The sequence below is a fragment of the Staurois parvus genome, unplaced genomic scaffold (genome assembly GCF_062004578.1).
Source record: "Staurois parvus isolate SC_StPar_1 unplaced genomic scaffold, SC_StPar_1.0 ptg000688l, whole genome shotgun sequence".
NCBI lineage: Eukaryota > Metazoa > Chordata > Amphibia > Anura > Ranidae > Staurois > Staurois parvus.
This window is the reverse complement of record NW_028318484.1, coordinates 444,815-466,733: the sequence shown is the minus strand read 5'-3', so window position 1 is coordinate 466,733 and position 21,919 is coordinate 444,815. Positions and strand designations below refer to the sequence as shown.

The 21,919-nt window shown below is 42.3% G+C and overlaps 1 protein-coding gene across 2 annotated transcripts in view; it reads left to right on the top strand.

Annotated features, from left to right (window-relative positions):
- LOC149447415 (protein mono-ADP-ribosyltransferase PARP14-like) overlaps positions 1–21,919 on the top strand; it is a 152,037-nt gene that overhangs the window by 59,018 nt on the left and 71,100 nt on the right. For both annotated transcript variants that reach the window (XM_089652607.1, XM_089652606.1), the window contains exon 7: positions 5,494–5,560. In XM_089652607.1, the coding sequence (XP_089508733.1) occupies positions 5,494–5,560 (67 nt within the window). The remainder of the gene's footprint in view (positions 1–5,493; positions 5,561–21,919) is intronic.

Genomic DNA, 21,919 nt, shown 5'->3' with positions numbered 1-21,919 from the left:
ATTATAGCAGGACTGCGGCAGGCATTCTTACACTGGGGGGAACAGACTTCTTGTCACTGACATCCCCAGTGACAGCAATACAGTGATCAGTGCTAATAAAAAACACTGGCACTGTACTAATGGCACTGGGCAGGAAGGGGTTAACATCAGGGGCAATCAAAGGGTTAACTGTGTGCTGTTTCACATTATGTGCTGATTGTGTGCTTCACTGTAAGCACACTGCTTTGTATGGCTCTTCTATGCAGAGCCATACAAAGCAGTGTCAGGAGCTGACAGAGGAGATATATGTATTGTTTACATACAGTTCTCTGCCCCCATCGGTAATACTCGGCGATCACCGGGTGCCGGCGAGTAATCACCGGCTGGGACCCGGTGATTGACAGCCGAGACCGCTAATGGTGGCGACGGGTAGGGTGCGTGCGCCCCCTACCTGGAACTGAAAAATCGCGTATATATACGTGATTGTGTGTACCCGTGCCACCCTGTAGCAGTATTTCTGTAATGGGGACAGGAAGCGGTTAAATGCAGTAAAAAAAATTTGAAAAAATATTATTTACACATGGTACTCAGAATACCTCCAGATTTGTAGCACGAGTTTCTTTACAGTTTTTAAACCTTTAATTTTCACAATTTTGAAAAAAGCCACAATTTAAAAATTAAAAATATTTTTTATTTTAAACTCAATAAAGTTTAATCTTTTAGATTTGGTAGAAGTTTTGAAAGTTATGTTGTCTTTGTGTGTGTCAATAATTATTTTAGGGTATTTTTCCTTACGGAAAATATGTTTTGTTAAACATTTGTGCAGCTCCATCTTTTTATCTGTAGGACCTGTGCCTTCAGAAAATGTATGGTTTGGGGCTATTTTAAAAACTATCAAAGCTGTAAGTAAAAAATAGTGAAATGTGAAGAAGAAATTAAAAGTAGGAAAAATTGTCTGGCAATCTAAATCTAAAAGTAGAGAGTAGTGCCTGGCAGCAAAAGAGTTAACATGAACACTCAAGTCTGTGGCTGCAGGTACTAGTAATGTCAACCTCAAAGTTCACACCAAAAGCACTAAAGACTTTCAAGTTGTTCTTTCAGTAGCACAACTCTTCTCCCCACTTTCCAGCAGTGACTTGGCAGCCTTCAAATGTAAAACAGAGAAAGGCTGCGTAATCCCACCTAAAGGACTTCTATGCCTCTGCTGTGATGTTTGAGAATTAATTGCTCCACAGTTCTTGCAGCTACAGAAGTCAGTAAGGCTAGGTTCACACTTGTACTGGTGATTTCTGCTTCAGGACCCTCACCTTTTCCTGCAGCCACAACCACCCGCAAAGAAAAACACACTGCCACTAAGGAGATGTGTGTGGATGCCTAATGGCACCCGCATTCACTGGAAACAGCAGCAGCCACTTCCCTCACTGGGAATTTTACTGCACTTGCAGTTTCCGTGTGGGCCACAGTTTAAAGAATTGAACAGGGGCCTTTTCTCTGCATTTTCAAGAGGCATGGCAGCCCATTCAAATGAATGGGCTGCCGTGCTCACTGCCATGTGAACCTAGCCTAAAGACTATTTTTTAGATTAATTTACTGCTTGTATGTATAATTAGCTATAATATCAAAACATTCCTATATTTAACCTGGAATCCAAAAATATGTTTCTGATAGTAGTGACAGAACACCAATTTACCCAAAGTGACTTTCAGGCACCTGCTGGTATTCTGGTACACTATATTATTCAGTCACTCTGCCCAACGTTTCCTAAACTTTCATCCATTCTACTTCATGTTGCAGCAAGTCCAGAATAATATCCTGTTGTACCATATGTACATAACTGCTAAAAATGGGAACTGAATAGCTTTCATGTGCATCACTTTTACAGTTATCCCAGTATTTTATACATTGAATTTTAATTACATTATCCTCTGTGTTTATTAAATCTAACCTTGTCCTTCATGCTCCCAGGTTCTGCCTCAGAGCAGAACTTTTACAATGCTGGCATCCTCTGCTTCTTTCATAGAATAATTATTTTCACACATATTCATTTATATTATATGACTGAAAGATTCTGAAAACAATTTCTACCTCCCATCTTTCCAGTGCAATATGCAAAATAAAGTGAAGAAACAAATTTCTTATGGTCAACAAAGTTCTTCCTTCAGGCACTATTAATCATTATACCCAGTAACTATTACCGTGTACTTTTTTTATTTTTTTTTACATAGTTACATAGTCAATCTGGCTGAAAAAAGACAAAGGTCCATCCAGTTCAACCATAAAAAAAAAGTTCTAATTCTATACCCACAGTTGATCCAGAGGAAGGCAAAAAAAAACTTTAGCAAAGCATGATCCAATTTGCTCCTGCAGGGGACAACATTCCTTCCTGATCCCCCAAGAGGCAATCAGATATTCCCTGGATCAACTTTACCTATAATTGTTAGTATCCAGTTATATTCTGTGTATCTAAGAAATAATTCAGGCCTTTTTTGAAGCAATCCACTGAGCTGGCCAGGACCACCTATTCCACATTTTCACAGCTCTCACTGTGAAGAAACCTTTCTGTGTTTGGAGATTACGTTTCTTTTCCTCCAGACGTAAAGAGTGCCCCCTTGTCCACAGGGTGAATAGCTGTACACCGAGTTCACTTTATGAACCACTGATGTATTTATACATGTTGATCATTTCCCCCTTAATCTCCTCTTCTCAAGAGAGAATACATTCAGTTCCTCTTATCTTTCCTCATAGCTTATCTCCTATATGCCTCTTATCAGTTTGGTTGCCCTTCTCTGTACTTTCTACAGTACTGACTGTCTAAAGAATACTAATGATTAGAGATGAGCGAATCGAACCTGGCGAAGTGGAATTCGTTTTGAATATTAGGAAAAATTCGATTCGCGCCGAATCCGAATATTAGCAAACTTCGGATGCGCGAATCGAATTTTCCCCGATCGGCCGATTTTCATCCCTTCTACAGCCGGCAAAAAGTGTCCCTGCAGAGAGCTCCGCTATTTCTGACAGTTCTCTGACAGTTCCTTCACATTTACAGCAGTTGAAACATTGTATCTATTTGTTTCCATTTAGGATACAGATGTTTTTATTCGGAAACAAATAGATACAATGTTTCAACCGCTGTAAATGTGAAGGAACTGTCAGAGAACTGTCAGAAATAGCGGAGCTCTCTGCAGATACACTTTTTGCTGCACTGGAATTCTTCTTCATCCTCATCCTACTTCTTCTTCTTCTTCTTCATCCTCATCCTACTTCTTCTTCTTCATCATCCTCATCCTACTTCTTCTTCTTCTTCTTCTTCCTCATCCTACTTCTTCTTCTTCTTCTTCATCCTCATCCTACTTCTTCTTCTTCTTCTTCATCCTCATCCTACTTATTATTCTTCTTCCTCTTCTTCTTCTTCCTCATCCTACTTCTTCTTCTTCTTCTTCTTCATCCTCATCCTACTTCTTCTTCTTCTTCATCCTCATCCTACTTCTTCTTCTTCTTCATCCTCATCCTACTTCTTCTTCTTCTTCTTCATCCTCATCCTACTTCTTCTTCTTCTTCTTCTTCTTCTTCATCCTCATCCTACTTCTTCTTCTTCTTCTTCTTCTTCATCCTCATCCTACTTCTTCTTCTTCCTCACCCTCATCCTACTTCTTCTTCTTCTTCTTCATCCTCATCCTACTTCTTCTTCTTCTTCTTCTTCTTCTTCTTCTTCTTCATCCTCATCCTACTTCTTCTTCTTCCTCACCCTCATCCTACTTCTTCTTCTTCTTCATCCTCATCCTATTTCTTCTTCTTCTTCTTCATCCTCATCCTACTTCTTCTTCTTCTTCTTCTTCATCCTACTTCTTCTTCTTCTTCTTCATCCTACTTCTTCTTCTTCTTCTTCTTCATCCTACTTCTTCTTCTTCTTCATCCTCATCCTACTTCTTCTTCTTCTTCTTCATCCTCATCCTACTTCTTCTTCTTCATCCTCATCCTACTTCTTCTTCTTCTTCTTCATCCTCATCCTACTTCTTCTTCTTCTTCTTCTTCATCCTCATCCTACTTCTTCTTCTTCATCATCCTCACCCTACTTCTTCTTCTTCTTCTTCTTCTTCTTCTTCATCCTCATCCTACTTCTTCTTCTTCTTCATCCTCATCCTACTTCTTCTTCGTCTTCTTCTTCATCCTCATCCTACTTCTTCTTCGTCTTCTTCTTCTTCATCCTCATCCTACTTCTTCTTCTTCATCCTCATCCTACTTCTTCTTCGTCTTCATCCTCATCCTACTTCTTCTTCTTCTTCTTCATCCTCATCCTACTTCTTCTTCTTCTTCTTCATCCTCATCCTACTTCTTCTTCTTCTTCATCCTCATCTTACTTCTTCTTCTTCATCCTCATCCTCATCCTACTTCTTCTTCTTCTTCTTCTTCATCCTCATCCTACTTCTTCTTCTTCTTCTTCATCCTCATCCTACTTCTTCTTCATCCTCATCCTACTTCTTCTTCTTCTTCTTCATCCTCATCCTACTTCATCTTCTTCTTCTTCTTCCTCATCCTACTTCTTCTTCTTCTTCTTCTTCTTCTTCCTCATCCTACTTCTTCTTCTTCTTCATCCTCATCCTACTTCTTCTTCTTCTTCTTCATCCTCATCCTACTTCTTCTTCATCCTCATCCTACTTCTTCTTCTTCTTCATCCTCATCCTACTTCTTCTTCATCCTCATCCTCATCTTCTTCTTCTTCTTCTTTTTGCCATGGGCCCCTGTACCGCCTCCTCATGCTGCTGCCAGGTCCAGAGTGTGTCATGGGTCCCTGTACGGCCTCCCATTGCTGCTGTCTCCATCGCCACACTCTGCCATGTGCCACTTTCAGGTCTCCTCACACTGCTGGTGGTTTCCATTTTGTCATAGGGTGCTGTATGGCCTCCCATTGCTGCTGCCTCCACCGCCACACTGTGGCTCCACACTCTGGTTTTGGTCCCGTGACTGCCCAAATGAGTGAAGTGTGCGGTGATTCTAAGATCGACGGCACTCATCTGCATGTCATACTGACTGACAGTATTATTTCTCTTCCCCAGCAGACTCCAAGGGCATTTAAATTAAAGGTACAGTGTTCTGCACTAATATAAAGGCTCTCTGAAGCCTAGAAACACTTTTTATAAGTTAAATTCGCAGCGAATAAATTCGCATCGAATCGAATTTATTCCACAAATTCGGCGAATCAGCCGAATCGAATTTTTGAATAATTCGCTCATCTCTACTAATGATTAACCAGCTGTAGATATGGCATGGAGCTCAAGGGAGCAAAGACTACACACAGCGATATTAATACATTCATTATACTGTAGCTTTAAAATGGATTATAAAAATGCAAGATTGCACACCTTATATAAAGTATCATCCAATCTAAAATGCCAGGCAATTAGTAGAGAACTTCACTTTTAAATCCACTGGTAACTGAAAAATAAAGACTTGTTACTTTTGAATTGTGATATAGCACTGCAAAATAAACATAATAATTCTTCTTTATTGTACTAGACCTACAGAGAGACTCTGTTGCACATGGATTTGGGAGACCGATTGATTTTGTGCAATGAAAATGGAGGTAATTTATTGTCAAATTACTTTTAATAAATATTTTGGCAGTGTACATTCAAAGAATAAAACATTTGTATATAAATAAAAACAATCATCCACTCCCCCCACCTCATAAAAGAGGTGTTTAATCAAATTATATACTATTGATAACATTAGAGATGGGAACCCCCACCCCACAGTTTAATATTTATATGACAGAGTGGACAGCAACTAAGGATGCACCTAAATAACGACGGCCGAAATATATTGGCCGAAAATAGTGTTATCAGCAATTTGCCGATAGGAAAAAAATTATAAAAATATTGGCTGCCGAAAACACGCAATTTCCCCAGTGATTTTACCTCATTTAGGGAGCGTTTTTCATAGGTCATGTGACTCAAAAAATGCATAAAAATGCAAAGTGTGCATTTTTGATGGGTTTTCAATGCATTTCAGGCCTGGTTCACACCAATGCAGTTTACGTTTTGTCAGTTTTGGAGTGCATTTTACATTTTTGCATGTGTGTTTTTATGCATTTATTGATGCGTTTTTGGATGGGGGGTTTTTTGGCCAACTTTTTGCTGGGCAGATTAAAAATGCAAAACACATAAAAAAAAGTGCAACACGTGTGTGTTTTTTATGCATTTTTGCTGCAATTTCAATACATTTCAGGCCTGGTTCACACCAATGCAGTTTGTGTTTTGTCTGTTTTGCAGTGCATTTTGCATTTTTGCACATGAGTTTGATGCTTTTTTGTATGCATTTTGCATTTTTGAATGTTTTTTTTTTGGCCAACTTGATGCTGAGCAGATTAAAAATGCATCAAAAACGCAACTAGTTCATTTTCTGTGTGTTTTCAATTCAGTTCAGGCCCAATTCACACCAATATAGGTTTGCATTTTGTCCATTTTGCAGTGCGTTTTACATGGGTTTTTTTACGCTTTTTTTAATGTGTTTTTTATGGTTTTTTTTTATTGGGCAACTTGTTGCTGGGCAGATTAAAAACACGAAATGCATCAAAAACGTGGCAAACTCGTCAAAAATGCACTATATGCATTTTCTGCAACGTCTCCATTGAAGTCTATTAAACCAAAAATACAACATTTTGTGTTTAAAAAAGTCCTGACCCTTTCTAAAAACACAGCAGCTCAAAAAATCATAGATGTGAATGTGCCCCACAGGAAACCATGCTAAATGGACTGTAGTGCGTTTCTGCAAAAAGCCCTAAAAAATGCATTGGTGTGAACCAGGCCTCATTGGGGAGATGCATTTTTGGTGCATTTTTTTTTAACTCGCCAAATATGTACCAAAAATGCATCATGTATTTTTTAACACCGTAAGAGAAGCACTACGGACCAGTATGAAGACATACACTGAATTTAAAGGGATGCATTTTTCCCGAGCTTTCCTTGTGCCTTTTTTTTTTTTTTTAATGCAAAAGCACTGCAAAAATTACTCAGTATAAAAGCAGTCTATTGGTATTACAAGGTGCTAAAAATAAATTCATATTCATTTAAATCCCTGAAATGTAAAAATGATATATATATATATATATATATATATATATATATATATAAAAAAAAAAAATTTTAAATATTGTCCATTTCGGACAAATTCATTCTGAGCTTCAGTCCAAGAATTTAAATTTTTTCGGTGCACCACTAATAGTAACCTAGTCCATTGCAGTTTCACTGATCCACCCACCCTTACTTTTATATCAGTCTATACAGTGAGGAACAGAAGTATTTGAACGCCCTACGATTTTGCAAGTTCTCCCACTTAGAAATCATGGAGGGGGTCTGAAATTCACATTGTAGGTGCATTCCCACTCAGAGACAGAATTTAAAAAAAAATTTTCAGGAAATCACATTGTATGATTTCTAAGAATTTGTCTTGCACTGCTGAACATAAGTATTTGAACACCTGGGAAAATCAGTGTTAATATTTGGTACAGAAGCCTTTGTTTGCAATTACAGAGGTCAAACATTTTCTGTAGTTCTTGACCAGGTTTGCACACACTGCAATAGGGATTTTGGCCCACTCCTCCACACAGATCTCCTCTAGATCTGTCAGGTTTCGGGGCTGTCGCTGAGCAACACGGAGTTTCAGCTCCCTCCAAAGATGTTCTATTGGATTTAGGTCTGGAGACTGGCTAGGCCACTCCAGAACCTTGATATGCTTCTTACAGAGCCACTGCTTGGTTATCCTGGCCGTGTGCTTTGGGTCATTGTCATGTTGGAAGACCCAGCCACGACCCATCTTCAATGCTCTGACTGAGGGAAGGAGGTTGTTGCTCAAAATTTCACAATAAATGGCCCCATTCATCCTCTCCTTAATACAGTCCAGTTGTCCTGTCCCCTTCGCAGAAAAGCACCACCAAAGCATGATGTTACCACCCCCATGCTTCACAGTAGGGATGGTGTTCTTGGGATGCAACTCATCCTTTTTCCTCCAAACACGACGAGTGAAGTTTAGACCAAAAAGTTCTACTTTGGTCTCGTCTGACCACATGACTTTCTCCCATGCCTCCTCTGGATCATCCAGATGGTCATTGGCAAACTTCAGACAGGCCTGGACATTATTATATTGTTATTATACAGGATTTATATAGCGCCAACAGTTTGCTCAGCGCTTTACAATATAATGGGAGACAATACAGCAACAATACAGTTCAATACAAGAGGGATAGGAGGGCCCTGATCCTCGGAGCTTACAATCTAGGAGATGAGGTCAAGGTTCTGTGCAGGCCATCCAAGTTCCTCCACATTAACATAAAACTATGTATTATCAGATCTGGCTTTGTGCACAGCCATGCTGGAAAAGAAAATGGACTTTTTAACAAAGCTTTGTCACAGTTGGTCAGTGACCAATAAATGTCATCAATTCATTATCATATAATAAATTAAGATATGGCGCTAAATATACATATTCTATGAACAATATTCCAACTGTGATAGAACCATGTAAAAAGCTAAAAGTGATATATATTGAGTCCAAAGTCAAGAACAAAAACAAAAGTCCCACACCAGGTTGTAGATCAAAAACAAAGGTGCATAATCTTGTGGTGCCAAATAAGTTGCTCCATGCAGATCCTTTGTGCTCCACCACCATAAGACCATATATTGCACTCACTAACCATCCATGACCTCAATTAAAAGAAGGTCCAATGCGCTTTGTGTCCCCAAGAGTTTGGAACATCAGTGTATATCTTCTCAATGGTCTCCCAATTTACTCCATAGCCAAGGTTAGCAAGAATCAGAAGGAGAAATGTCTCATAGTATAGTAGGTTTAATAAAATAAAATCAACCAAATATACACTTACATTAGTTGGTGCCCAATCCTTGGCACTAATACACTCAGCATGCTAGCACAGCTCGACAGGGAATTGAGTGTGCATTCCATAAACCGGATGCGGATATGATGTCACCTGACCCGGGTGTGGCTGGACACGATTCTGCCTCTACATGTTTCACCTGCCAGGCATCTTTAGGAAGCTTTTGTAGTAGAAGGACCTTCCGAGTCCCACCCCATAGCTCTGCTATGTGCATAGCCATGATTTTACCACTTTTACTTGACAATATCTGGGTGTGCAAATGTTGCACACAACAAAGTGGATTTAAATACACTAAATACCTTTATTTTTCTATAGTCCTGAAAATGTGTATATGAGGTGTGTCCAAAATATAATGAAAATGAAGTTCCTACGCTAGAGAAGGGCACTGTGAAGGGAGAAGCTGGCCAAGGTCACTTGGGGTGGGGAGCCAAGTATATGTTAGAACACTGATCAGTTGCTTTCCAGCCTCATCAGAGTTGAGACATTCTTTTTTGTGACACCCTGTTCAAGTGCATTGTGTTAAAAATGCAAGCAAGTTTGAAACAGCGGTGCACAATAAAATCTTGTGTGAAATTGGGTAAAAGTGAAACTATGGAAATGGTGAGGACAGCTTATGGAGAAGCTGCACTATCATCTGCACAAGTGTACCCATAGCACAAGGCCTTCAAGGAAGGACGAAAAGGTGTTATAGACGAATTAGGACACCCCTCTTCCTCAAAAACGGAACATAATGTGGATGCTCTGAGACCTGACGGCTCACTATCAGAATGATTGCAGAGGAAAAGTCAATTGTTCATGAAATCAGGATGGAGAATTTGAACATGAGAAAAGTGTGTGCAAAACGTGTTCCAAAGAACTTGTCCCCTGATCAGAAGGAACACCATCAACTCGTTTGAAGATGAATGGTTTGAAAAGATACTATTTTGGTGGTTTGTATAATGTCCAATGGACATGTGATGACTTGAGCAGGGGAAACTTCCGTGCAATGCATGATTTGAAACCATGACGGCGTAGTGTTCTACCGACAGTGACCTTTGAAACTGTGGTCCCAGCTCTCTTCATGTCATTGACCAGCTCCATCCTTGTAGTTCTGGGCTGATTCCTCACCTTTCTTATCATCAGTGATACCCCACGAGGTGAGATCTTGCATGGAGCCCCAGTCCGAGGAAGACTGACAGTCATCTTTAGCCTCTTCCATTTTCTAACAATTGATTCAACAGTTGATCTATTTTCACCAAGCTGTTTCACAATTGCCCCGTAGCCCTTTTCAGCCTTGTGGAGGTCCACAATTTTGTTTCTGGTGTCTTTTGACAGCTCTTTGGTCTTGCCCATGGTAGTAGTTGGCGTCTGACTGACTGTGGGGTGGACAGGTGTCTTTAAAGAGCTCAGACAGGTGCTACTAAGTTAGAATAATGAGTGGAGTAGAGGTGGACTTTTAAAAGGCACAGTAACAGGTCTTTGAGAGCCAGAATTCTTGCTGTTTCTTAGGTGTTCAAATACTTATGTTCAGCAGTGCAAGACAAATAAATTCTTTAAAAATCATACAATGTGATTTCCTGAATTTATTTTTAAATTCTGTCTCTCATAGTGGGAATGCACCTATAATGTGAATTTCAGACCCCTCCATGATTTCTAAGTGGGAGAACTTGCAAAATCGCAGGGTGTTCAAATACTTCTGTTCCTCACTGTATGTTCTCCAGCATTAGATGGATGCTTCAAGGAAGGGGTCCAGAAAAAGGGATTCTATCTCAAAACAACAGCCCCATGCTTTAGGGAACTGAAAATCGTGTCCCATTATGGAGATATCCCTTCTCTATCTCTTTTGTTTTCTCATATAGGTATTTTCTTTTATTTTGTTTTTCCCCCTTTTTTCAGTTTTTCCTTTGATTTTGTAAACTTTTTAAATTATATTTGTGAGTCCCCTTTTACACATAACTACAATATTTGTACAAGTTTGATTCCTTTTTAGGACAGGCAGGATTATATGAGTCTCTTTGGGCAATGAGTGTTATTATTTTTGACCCTCCACGTTTTCTTCTTTTATATATGAAAAGACTACAGATGACTGCAAGTATTTCAAAACAAAAATCACAAATAACCAAAATAATGAAAAAAATTACTGAAAAAATGTTTAATATTAGGGCTGTGCCCCTCTAAGAGTCATTTTAATGCAGAAAATAATAATAGACAGGTTATGGAAATTACTGCAGCATCATGTAATCATTCCAATCTCCCACAGGGCAAGTTGAAATACTCCAGAATGTTGTATACACTAAAGCCTGGTACACACAGGCTGAATGTCGGGTGGCATCGGCCGGTTCAGTAGAAACTAAACATTTAGCCTTTGTGTAGGAAAGCTAGTCTGACAGAAGCTGGTCGTTCAGCCAAAGGGGCATGATAGAAAAAGGCCTGTCGATCTTCAATGGCCGAGAGTGCTGACCGCAGTGTTCTGGTGGGGGGGGGGGGGCTCCCCTCTCCAAACACAATAGCACTGTGGGGAAGATCTCTGTACTAACATTCAATAGTTCATACAGTGACTCTTCCTGAGCTGTCAGTTTTTTTCCTTTCAGCCTGCTGGGTTGAATAAAAAAACAGACAAACAAACAAAAAAAAACCTAGTAGTGTGTATCAGGCTTTAGACTATTTTAATTACAACTTATTTGATTGTTCTACTGTAGATTATAATATTCACTAGAAAATCACCCTTCTAAAGTACAGTATTGCTTGATGTCAGAAAAAGCTCCAGATATCAAATGAAACTGCAAAATTAGATTAGTGTCTGCATGCGGCTGATATCCACGCCAAAGGTTCTCATATAAACTGTAGTTTTAGGTATACACAAAGGAAGAGGATCATTTACTCTGTGTGCTTAGTAGGTTAAGGTGCAAATACATAGGATCCATTCTTGTGTGATACCAGACCTGAAGGGCTTGGTATGGATTGGGGGGCCCTATGATGTTTTTTCCCATAATTTTTACTTGCCGGCAATTGTTTTGTTGACATTCAGCTGTCAGTGGAGAATTCCGCAGACAGCTGATGACTCATCTGTTGTTAAGGACACTGTGGCCATCCGCTCCTCAACAATCATGTTATTTACTGGTTGTTAAGGATGCTGACTGTTATGCATATCTAACCAAAACGCTGCTCCATTGACCCAGGAAACCATAGAGAAACCATGTTTCCCTTGATCTCCTCTCCAGGCTGTGGTTCCACTCAGGTTGAGTACCACCCACAGGACAAAACACAGACTGCACCTGCCCTCTTTAACAGATGCTGTTCTCGGCCTTGTAACACAATAAAATGCCCACAAGAATGCAATAAAACAGGATAAGGCAGAATCAGCAAATACAGTTAAACAACATAGAGAATCAGGCAGGTAGTTGTCCTCAATTTGGCTGCACAGGGCAGCGATTCTCTTGGCTTTCAACAGAGTCACATGGCAAGGTTCATCTTCAGGTAGTGACTCTGAGACTTGGGCCCTAAGTAGAACTTGTCCTTCGACCAGTATGGCCTGTGGCACTAGCCAGGGTGGCGGGATCACCTGGAATCTGAACATCAGAGCCAGCAGGCTCAGGGTCACTGGGGACTGGAGACTCAAACACATGGGATGGCAAGAACCAGTCAGTGGGTGCACCAGTGGTGGTCCGTAGGGTCGAAAGCTTCCAGGTCATTGGCAGGCCTCTCGGAGCACTCACCACCTAGTACGCAAGGTCTCAACATGTTTCGGTCCAGTAATTTCTTTACAGGGCCGGGCCCTTCAGAAACCAGGGCATAGATAGGGGTCAGTGGGAAAGTTTGCTCCACCACCTGGTATGGGGTGCATTCCCACTTAAGCTCCAGCTTGCTACCATGGGTGCGTTTTGTGTTTTTCACTAACACCCAGTCCCCTGGCCACAGGGGCAACTCCTTGAGGGCAGACTCAGGAGTCATGTCCTTATGCTTGTCCAACATTACTGCTTAGGTAGTTGCATCCACTCCCAATGTTCCTGCACTCAGGAGCTAGGGGTACAAGGTAAGATATGTTCAGGGGTTCCCAAGAGGAGATTCATGGGCATTCGGCCATACCACCCGAACATGAGCAAGAAGGGTGTGTTACCAGTAGTTTGGTGGACTGTGTTGTTGTAGGCCCACACCAAGGCCCATACATGTTCATGTCACTGGTCTTGATAACTCAGATCCAAATCATGCCCAGCAGAGTGTGGTTGAACTGCTCACAAGCCCTGTTATCTTGAGGATGGTAGGTAGTATTGTGGGACTTCCAAATATCACTAAAGTGGCACGGTTCTGTCATAATCACCAATTCAATGTTTGGGCCTTGGTCTGAAAGGATCTGCTTTGGACACCCATAAGGTTAGACAATGTGCTCCCAAAAGAGTTTGGCAGTGGTGGCAGCTGTTTGGTCTTTGGTGGGCGCCACCACTGCAAATTTAGTGAAGTGATCAATGAAGACCAGTGCGTACTGGTATCCAGAGGGTACGCTGGAGATGGTGAGAAAGTCCATAGTCACCAACTTTAAAGGCTTGGAGCTGGTGATAGTCATGGGTAGCCCCTTTTCAGTGGCAGCCTTGTGGATGGTACAACTTTAGCACTCCTGGCAGGCTTTAAACACCCAGTGTGATAGAAGAAATACCTGGAAACCAATGACTCAGTCCGATTCACTCCAAAATGACCACTTGCAGCATGAAGTAGCTGGCAGATCTCCAAGATGTGCAACTGGTGGATCATGACCTGAAAAACATATTGACAGTAAAAAGGTGAGGTCCGAGCATGTAGGCCCTTTACAAAATAATCTAGAGTGGGTGACTCGGGACAAAGAGAAGGAAAATTTATTAAATACCTTCTTCAGCTCTGTGTATACAAAGGAGCATGGGGGAGCTCTTGTCCATAATGGACATGGTATTGACACAGCTCCAAATGATCCACATCGGCTCACAACTGATATGATCCAGGCATAGACAGAATAAATGTGAATAAAGCACCTGGACTGGATGGCATACACCCACGGGTCATTAAAGAATTGATCTGTCATTTCAAAGCCATTGTTTCTAATTTGTAGGGACTCTTTAATGACTGGCATAGTACCACTGGATTGGCCTAAGGCCAATATGGTGCCTATATTTAAAAAGGGGTCAAAATCTTTACGAAGTAATTATAGATCTGTTAGTTTAACTTCTATAGTTGGGAAGATAATGGAAAGTTTAATAAATGACCACATAGATGAGTTCCTGCTTGAAAAAAATATTTTAAACAACAGACAGCATGGATTCATGAAAGACAGAAGTTGTCAAACAAATCTGATTTCTTTTTATGAGGAGGCGAGTAAAACCTTGGAGAGAGGGGTGGAGGTGTACGTGGTATACTTGGATTTTGCAAAAGTGTTTGACACAGTTCCCCACACACGGCTAATGTAAAGGTAAAGTCTACAAGCTTGGAAAAATCCATATGTAACTAGATAGAAATTTGTCTAAAAGATCGTATTCAGAGAGAAGTGGTTAATGATTCATACTCTGAATGGTCTAGGGTTGTTAGTGGTGTACCCCAAGGTTCAGTGTTGGGACCCTTACTTTTTAATATATTTATAAACAATATAGGGTTTGGGATTAAAAACCCCATTTCAGTCTTGGCAGATGACACCAAGCTGTGCAGTGGAATAACGTCCTTACAGGATGTCTCCAACTTACAAGCCGACCTCAATGCACTGTTTAATTCGGCAACTATGAGGCAAATGAGGTTTAATGTTGATAAATGTAAGGTTATGCACTTGGGGGCTAAGAATATGCATGCATCATACATACTAGGGGGGAGTACAACTGGGGGAATCAATGGTGGAGAAAGACCTGAGAGTTCTGGTAGATCACAAGCTTAATAATGGCATGCAATGCCAAGCTGTGGTTTCTAAAGCAAGCAAAATCCTCTCTTGTATTAAAAGAGGTATAGACTCCAGAGAGAGAGATATCATATTACCCTGGTACAAATCATTAGTAATACCTCATATGGAATATGCAGTTCAATTTTGAGCACCAATTCACAAAAAGAACATTGGGGAACTGGAGAAAAAAGGGCAACCAAACTGATAAGAGCCATGGAGGAGCTCAGATATGAGGAAAGATTAGAGGAACTGAATTATTCCCTCTCGAGAAGAGTAGATTAAGGGGGGATATGATCAACATGTATAAATGCATCAGTGGTTTATATAATGAACTCGGTGTAGAGCTATTCACCCTGAGGTCATCACAGAGGACAAGGGGGCACTCTTCACTTCTAGAGAAAAAGACATTTAATCTCCAAATACGGAAAGGTTTCTTCACAGTAAGAGCTGTGAAAATGTGGAATAAACTTCCTTAAGCGTTAGATCTGGCCAGCTCAGTGAATTGCTTTAAAAAGGCCTGGATTCATTCTTGGATACACAGAAAATAACTGGTTATTAGCATTTATAGGTCAAGTTGATCCAGGGAATGTCAGTTTGTCTATTGGGGGATCAGGAAGGAATTTTTTCCCCTGCAAAAGCAAATTAGATCATGCTTTGCTGGGTTTTTTACCTTCCTCTGGATCAACTGTGGGTGTAGGATTATAACTTTTTTTTTTATGGTTGAACTGGATGGACTTTTGTCTTTTTTCAGCCAGACTAACTATGTAACTATGAATATCCCGGGAGGGGATGTGGGCCTGTCAGTAGAGCACTTTGTCCTGAAGTTCCAGCCTATCCCATTATCTCAGGATGGCCAGAGCAACTGGAGACATCTTCTAACACTCCTGGGAGATGGGCCTTTACCTACAGAAGAGAAAGAACTGTACCTGTATGAGTTGTGGGTCTTTTAGTTGAATCAGTGCCCATTCCACATCTTCGCCTGGGCGCTCCACCAGAAATTGGGACAGGGCATCTTGAGGTTGATTCGTTCTGGTGGCCCACCTCTACTCCAGTGCGCCAAACTTGGCTGTTTCCATTTAGACCAGGGGATGTTTATCCATGAAGAACTTCTCATTGAAGGCTTGGACCAAGGCGAGAAGTTTGAACTTGGAAGAGTTATAGTGGTAAGGATTCTTTTTGGTTGGCTGTAGGCTGTGACTGGCGTAGGCTATCACCCTCTCCTGGCCATCCTGCATTTAGGCCAGGTCAGCGCTCAGACCTTGAAGGCTCCCATCCGTATAGACCCGAAAAGGTTTGGTGTAGTCCACATAGGCCAGCAACGGGGCGGAGGTCAGCTTTTGCTTCAATGTCTTGAAAGTCTTTTGTGGGGCATTGCACCACAGGGCCTAAATGGAAGGTGAGGGAGAACTTTTTTGGGTGCTGTGTCCACTCAGCAGCTGGGTCAGTGGGGCAGCTTTTTGAGCGAACTTGGGAATAAATCGCCTGTAATATCTCACCAGTGATAGAAAAGAGCGCACCTCTGTGACAGTCCTTGAAGGGGGCCAGCGATGGACAGCTTGCACTTAGCTGGGTCTGGAAACACATCTCCAGCCTCAACCACATGCACCAGATGCTGTGTCAACTGCCACATTATGTGGCACTTACTAGGTTTGAGTTTCAGTCCATATTGTGCCAGACGAGAGAACACCCAGGTCAGATATTTGACGTGGTCCTCAAATGTCTTGGAAAAGATGATGATGTCCTCAAGATAGATTAGCACAGTGTTGAAGTCTCCAAGACATCTTTCCATTAAACATTGTAAGGTAGTGGGGGCATTGCTGAGGTCAAAGGGCATCTGATTAAATTCAAACAGTCCCAAAGGTGTGATGAAGGCAGTCTTGTCTCAGTTTTAGTTCTCAACTGGGACCTGCCAGTAGCCACTAGCCAGGTCTAAGGTGGAGAAGAACTTTGTTTGTCCTAATGGCATTAGAGACTCTTTTACCCGAGGTAGTGGGTACAGACATTGAGTTTGCACTAGTCCACATAGAACCACAAGCCACCATCTTCCTTGCACTCCAGAATGACAGGGGCGGCCAAAGGACTGTGACTCACCTGAATAACCCCACCTTGCAACATATTACGGAACAAATCCTTGACCTCCTGGCACAGAGCTGGTGGAATGTGGTAGTACCGCTTTCGGATTGGTGGTGTATCCCCTGTGTGAATTGAATGGTCAATGGCCTTGGTGAACCTGTAATCCTCTGAACTAGTGGTGAACACAAGCATTCTCTGTGGTGATTGGGGAAAGTCTTTAAAAGGGGCGTAAAACTGTTCCAGTAGTGACTTGTATTGGGCCGCGTCCCAGGACATAATAGCTACTTCTAGGGAGGCACACACAGCTTTCACCCCCTCAGTTGGGCCTCAGAGACACAGTGATGAGGAACTGCGTATAGGTCAGCTAGAATGGTGTGCCTGGGTAGTGCAATGGGCATGGTGCCCAGGTTGATGAGTTGCACCAAAACTCATCCCCGGTGGACCTTGGACAAGGTTTGGCCCACCATCCATTCCCCAGACATCACTGTATCCTTGTGGGATTCAACCATAACAGTGGCTCCCTGTAGTTTTTGGTGGGTCCCTATGGGGAGGGACCAGACTACCTCCTGTAGGGGTGCAAACAGTAGTTTTTGTTTAGGAGGCATATGCACCACCATTTGTTTTGGCTGTTTCAGTGCTGCCTCCTGTTGGGCTTCAAAGACCTGGCATACTCTGATCCACACTGCTCGCAAGCCAGAGCTATGGGCCTGTCAGCCAGAGTGTTCATATTTGGCCAGTAGGTGGGGTAAGTCCAGGTTCATACCCAACACAACATGCACTGCCGGGTTTATTGGGCCACAGGACACCACTAATCCCACTCACTCCACCACCTAGTCCTCAATTTGGATCCTCACCCAGGTGATGCCTTCCACCAGGATGGCTAGATTTTTGGCTGCTCGAGGGTTAGCCAGAAGGGGTCCAGTTGCTCCCCTGCCCCAAATCTCTTTTCTTAAAAGTCATTCCATAGCAGTGAGCTCTGACCCTGTGTCAAAGTATGGGACTTCCTGTCCATTAACCAGGGCAGATACCACTAGGCTGGCTTCTGGCTTGCTGGAAGTTTGACATTCAGGTCTTGGGGGTCGTCCCTCTGCCTTGAGGGCTACTAGTTCAACATTGTCCTGGAGAAGTTATTTAGTCCAGACCACCCACAATTCTTGGAAATGTGTCCATATCAGCTGCACCGCCAGCATTTCTGGTCCTTCTTCAAGTTCCTGCGCAATGGGTTTTTTCCCCTCTGGGGTTGGGAAGAGTCTTTTTTTGAAAAGGCTCTTTCTTGCTTTAAGGTGGTTACATTCTGATCCAATTCCCTCAGTGCAGTTTGTAGGTCTGACAGTGCTGAAGGTGCCAGGGCTTCCTCCTTGAGGTATACCAGTTCATACTTTTTGGTCACTGCTACAGTTACATCTGCCTCTTCTTGCTCTTGGGCAACCACATCCACCACTGCATCTCAGAAGCATGTTGTAGGTTGTGCTTTAACCTTCTCAGTGCTCTCCAGACTGAGCCAGGCTTCAGGCCTGCTATGAATTGATCCCTCAACATGTGATCAGAGTCAGTTATGTCAGTGCATCCGTGCAGATCCCACTTTTCTAGGTGCCTCCAGAGCTCCTGGATAGCCACTGCATAATGGGTGAGGTTTTCATGCTCCTGCGGTTTCCTGAGTAAGAACCTCCACCTTAGCTCCGGCAGCATCTTTTCCCCAAAGAGACCCTCAAGGTGTGCTACAATCTGTTCTTTAGTGTCCCTTTCCTCTTCAGGCAGTGTCATCACCTTTTTGTGGGCATCATCCTCTGAAGCATTTATAGCCAAGTACACCACTAGCTGGGCCGGGACCTAGTACAGGCATGTGGCATTCTCCAGCCTCTCCTCCCATTCTAATAGGGGGATGTTGAAGCCATTGATCTTGGATATCAGAGCCATGGCTGATCCTAGCAGAGCTAGTCCAGTCCTTCTTCCACACCCACTGTAACGGAAATAGCCTGCCAAATTCCACCAAGTGAGGGGTGGTGCAGCGTGGTGCAGTAGCAGTAATCACCCAGTTGCAATCCACCTGAAACTTGTATTGAGCAGAATGCCAAAATTACAAACAGCCTGGTGGGAGAGCGCCACTTCTGGAAAAACTCACAGCTCAGTGCAGTTCAAGATATGGCTGAGGAGAGATGCCAACAGCGTCTGTCTCAGAGGTTAAAGTGCAGCCTGGCCAGTCCAGTCCCAGGTGGGGAGGTTTCCTTAGAGGACAGAAAGTCCCTAACCTGCCCCTTGCCTGGAACCTTTCCCTACCCCTATATACTTTCCCTAGCAAGCGGGGTTTCTCACCCTACACTAGCCACTTGCAGAATGGGCACCAAAACCTGGGGGCAGGGACTTTAAAGACTCTGCTGACCCAAAATGGCTGCCAAGGGTCACAAGGCTGCAGCGTAGACAACCAGAACACTACTCCATTGACCCAGGAAGCCATAGAGAAACCATGTTTCCCTTGACTTACTCTCTGGGCTGTGGTGCCACTTATGTTGAGTGCCATTCACAGGGGAGGACACAGACTGCACATGCCCACATCCACACCCACAAAATCACATTCCTATTTGTAGCCACACCCAAAAAAATCACGTCACCATTTTAACATACTTTCAAACAATTGGTCACAGATTTTTAAAAGAAGAAGCGAATATTCAAGGTATTAAGACAAAATGCTTTGGGCATCCTAAGCAGAGAAATAATGTATTGCACACATTGACAAATTGTGGGTGAGGCTGAATTACAGTAACAGAGGGAGAAATTTAAAGGGATTTGGTTAAATAAAATTAAAACCTACTCTGCTCTTTGTCAAGAGTAAGTAATGCACCAAAAACGTGCTGTTTCCTAACAGTTGTCAATAGGGTGAAAGTCATATCTAATTAACTTAGGTTCCCAAAAACTGACTGAATATCAAAGCTGGGTATGCAACCACAGGTTATGCACTAAGAATATACAGTGCATCATTATCTACTATGTTATTAACATTTCATATTGCATAGCAATATTCAGTTTAATAGATCAAATAAACTGGCTAAGAAGTATTAAATACCTCCTCACAGCCCTCACACTGCCAGGTCTGTAGCCTTCCACTGTGAAATGAGGGAACAGACGACAGCCAGGATTCATACAAATGATAAATGTGAAAGCCTCTTGCTCAGGGCACCTAAAAACTAGTGACTTTTCCCCACCTGGCACATTAAGCTGTCAGCCGAATATTCCTGGCTGACAGGTGAGCATTATTATTATTATTATCATCATTACAGGTACTTATATAGCGTTGTCAATTTACGCAGCACTTTACATATATACAGTCATGGCCGAAATTGTTGGCACCCTTGATATTTCTCCAGGAAATCATGTATTTCTCACGAAACGTATTGCATTAACACATGTTTTGCTATACACATGTTTATTCCCTTTGTGTGTATTGGGACAAAACAAAAAAAGGGAGGAAAGAAAGCAAATTCGACATAATGTCACACAAACCTCCAAAAATGGGCTGGACAAAAGTATTGGCACCCTTTCACAACTGCGGATAAATAAGAATGTTACAAGCATGTGATGCTCCTGTAAACTCACCTGGGGCAAGTAACAGGTGTGGGCAATATAGAAATCACACCTGAAAGCAGATAAAAAGGAGAGACGTTCACTTAACCTTTGCATTGTGTGTCTGTCTGTGCCACACTAAGCATGGACAACAGAAAGAGGAGACGAGAACTGTCTGAGGACCTGAGAACCAAAATTGTGGCAAAATATCAACAATCTCAAGGTTACAAGTCCATCTCCAGAGAACTAGATTTGCCTTTGTCCACAGTGCGCAACATTATCAAGAAGTTTGCAACCCATGGCACTGTAGCTAATCTCCCTGGTCGTGGACGGATGAGGAAAATTGATGAAAGATTGCAACGCAGAATAGTCCGGATGGTGGATAAGCAGCCCCAAACATGTTCCAAAGACATTCAAGCTGTCCTGCAGGCTCAGGGAGCATCAGTGTCAGCGCGAACTATCCGTCGACATTTAAATGAAATGAAACGCTATGGCAGGAGACCCAGGAGGACCCCACTGCTGACACAGAGACATAAAAAAGCAAGACTACAGTTTGCCAAAATGTACTTGAGTAAGCCAAAAGCCTTCTGGGAAAACGTCTTGTGGACAGATGAGACCAAGATAGAGCTTTTCGGTAAAGCACATCATTCTACTGTTTACCGAAAACGGAATGAGGCCTACAAAGAACAAAACACAGTACCTACGGTAAAATATGGTGGAGGTTCAATGATGTTTTGGGGTTGTTTTGCTGCCTCTGGCACTGGGTGCCTTGACTGTGTGCAAGGCATCATGAAATCTGAGGATTACCAAAGGATTTTGGGTCGCACTGTAGGGCCCAGTGTCAGAAAGCTGGGTTTGCGTCCAAGATCCTGGGTCTTCCAGCAGGACAATGACCCCAAACATACGTCAAAAAGCACTCAGAAATGGATGGCAAAGAAGCGCTGGAGAGTTCTGAAGTGGCCAGCAATGAGCCCAGATCTAAATCCCATTGAACACCTGTGGAGAGATCTTAAAATTGCTGTTGGGAAAAGGTGTCCTTCCAATAAGAGAGACCTGGAGCTGTTTGCAAAGGAAGAGTGGTCCAAAATTCCGGGTGAGAGGTGTCAGAAGCTTATTGATGGTTATAGGAAGCGACTGATTTCAGTTATGTTTTCCAAAGGGTGTGCAACCAAATATTAAGTTAAGGGTGCCAATACTTTTGTCCAGCCCATTTTTGGGGTTTTGTGTGACATTATGTCATATTTGCTTTTCTGCCTCTGTTTTATATTTGTTCCAATACATACAAAGGGAATAAACATGTGTATAGCAAAACATGTGTTAATGCAATACCTTTTTTGTGTGAAATACTTGATTTTCAGGAAAAATATCAAGGGTGCCAACAATTTCGGCCATGACTGTATTGTACTTTCACACCAGTCCCTAACCCTCAAGGGGCATACAATCTAAGGTCCCTAACTCACATTCATACATACACATACTAGGGCCAATTTAGAAAGGATCCTATGAACCTACCAGCATGTCTTTGGAGTATGGGAGGAAACTGCAGTACCCAG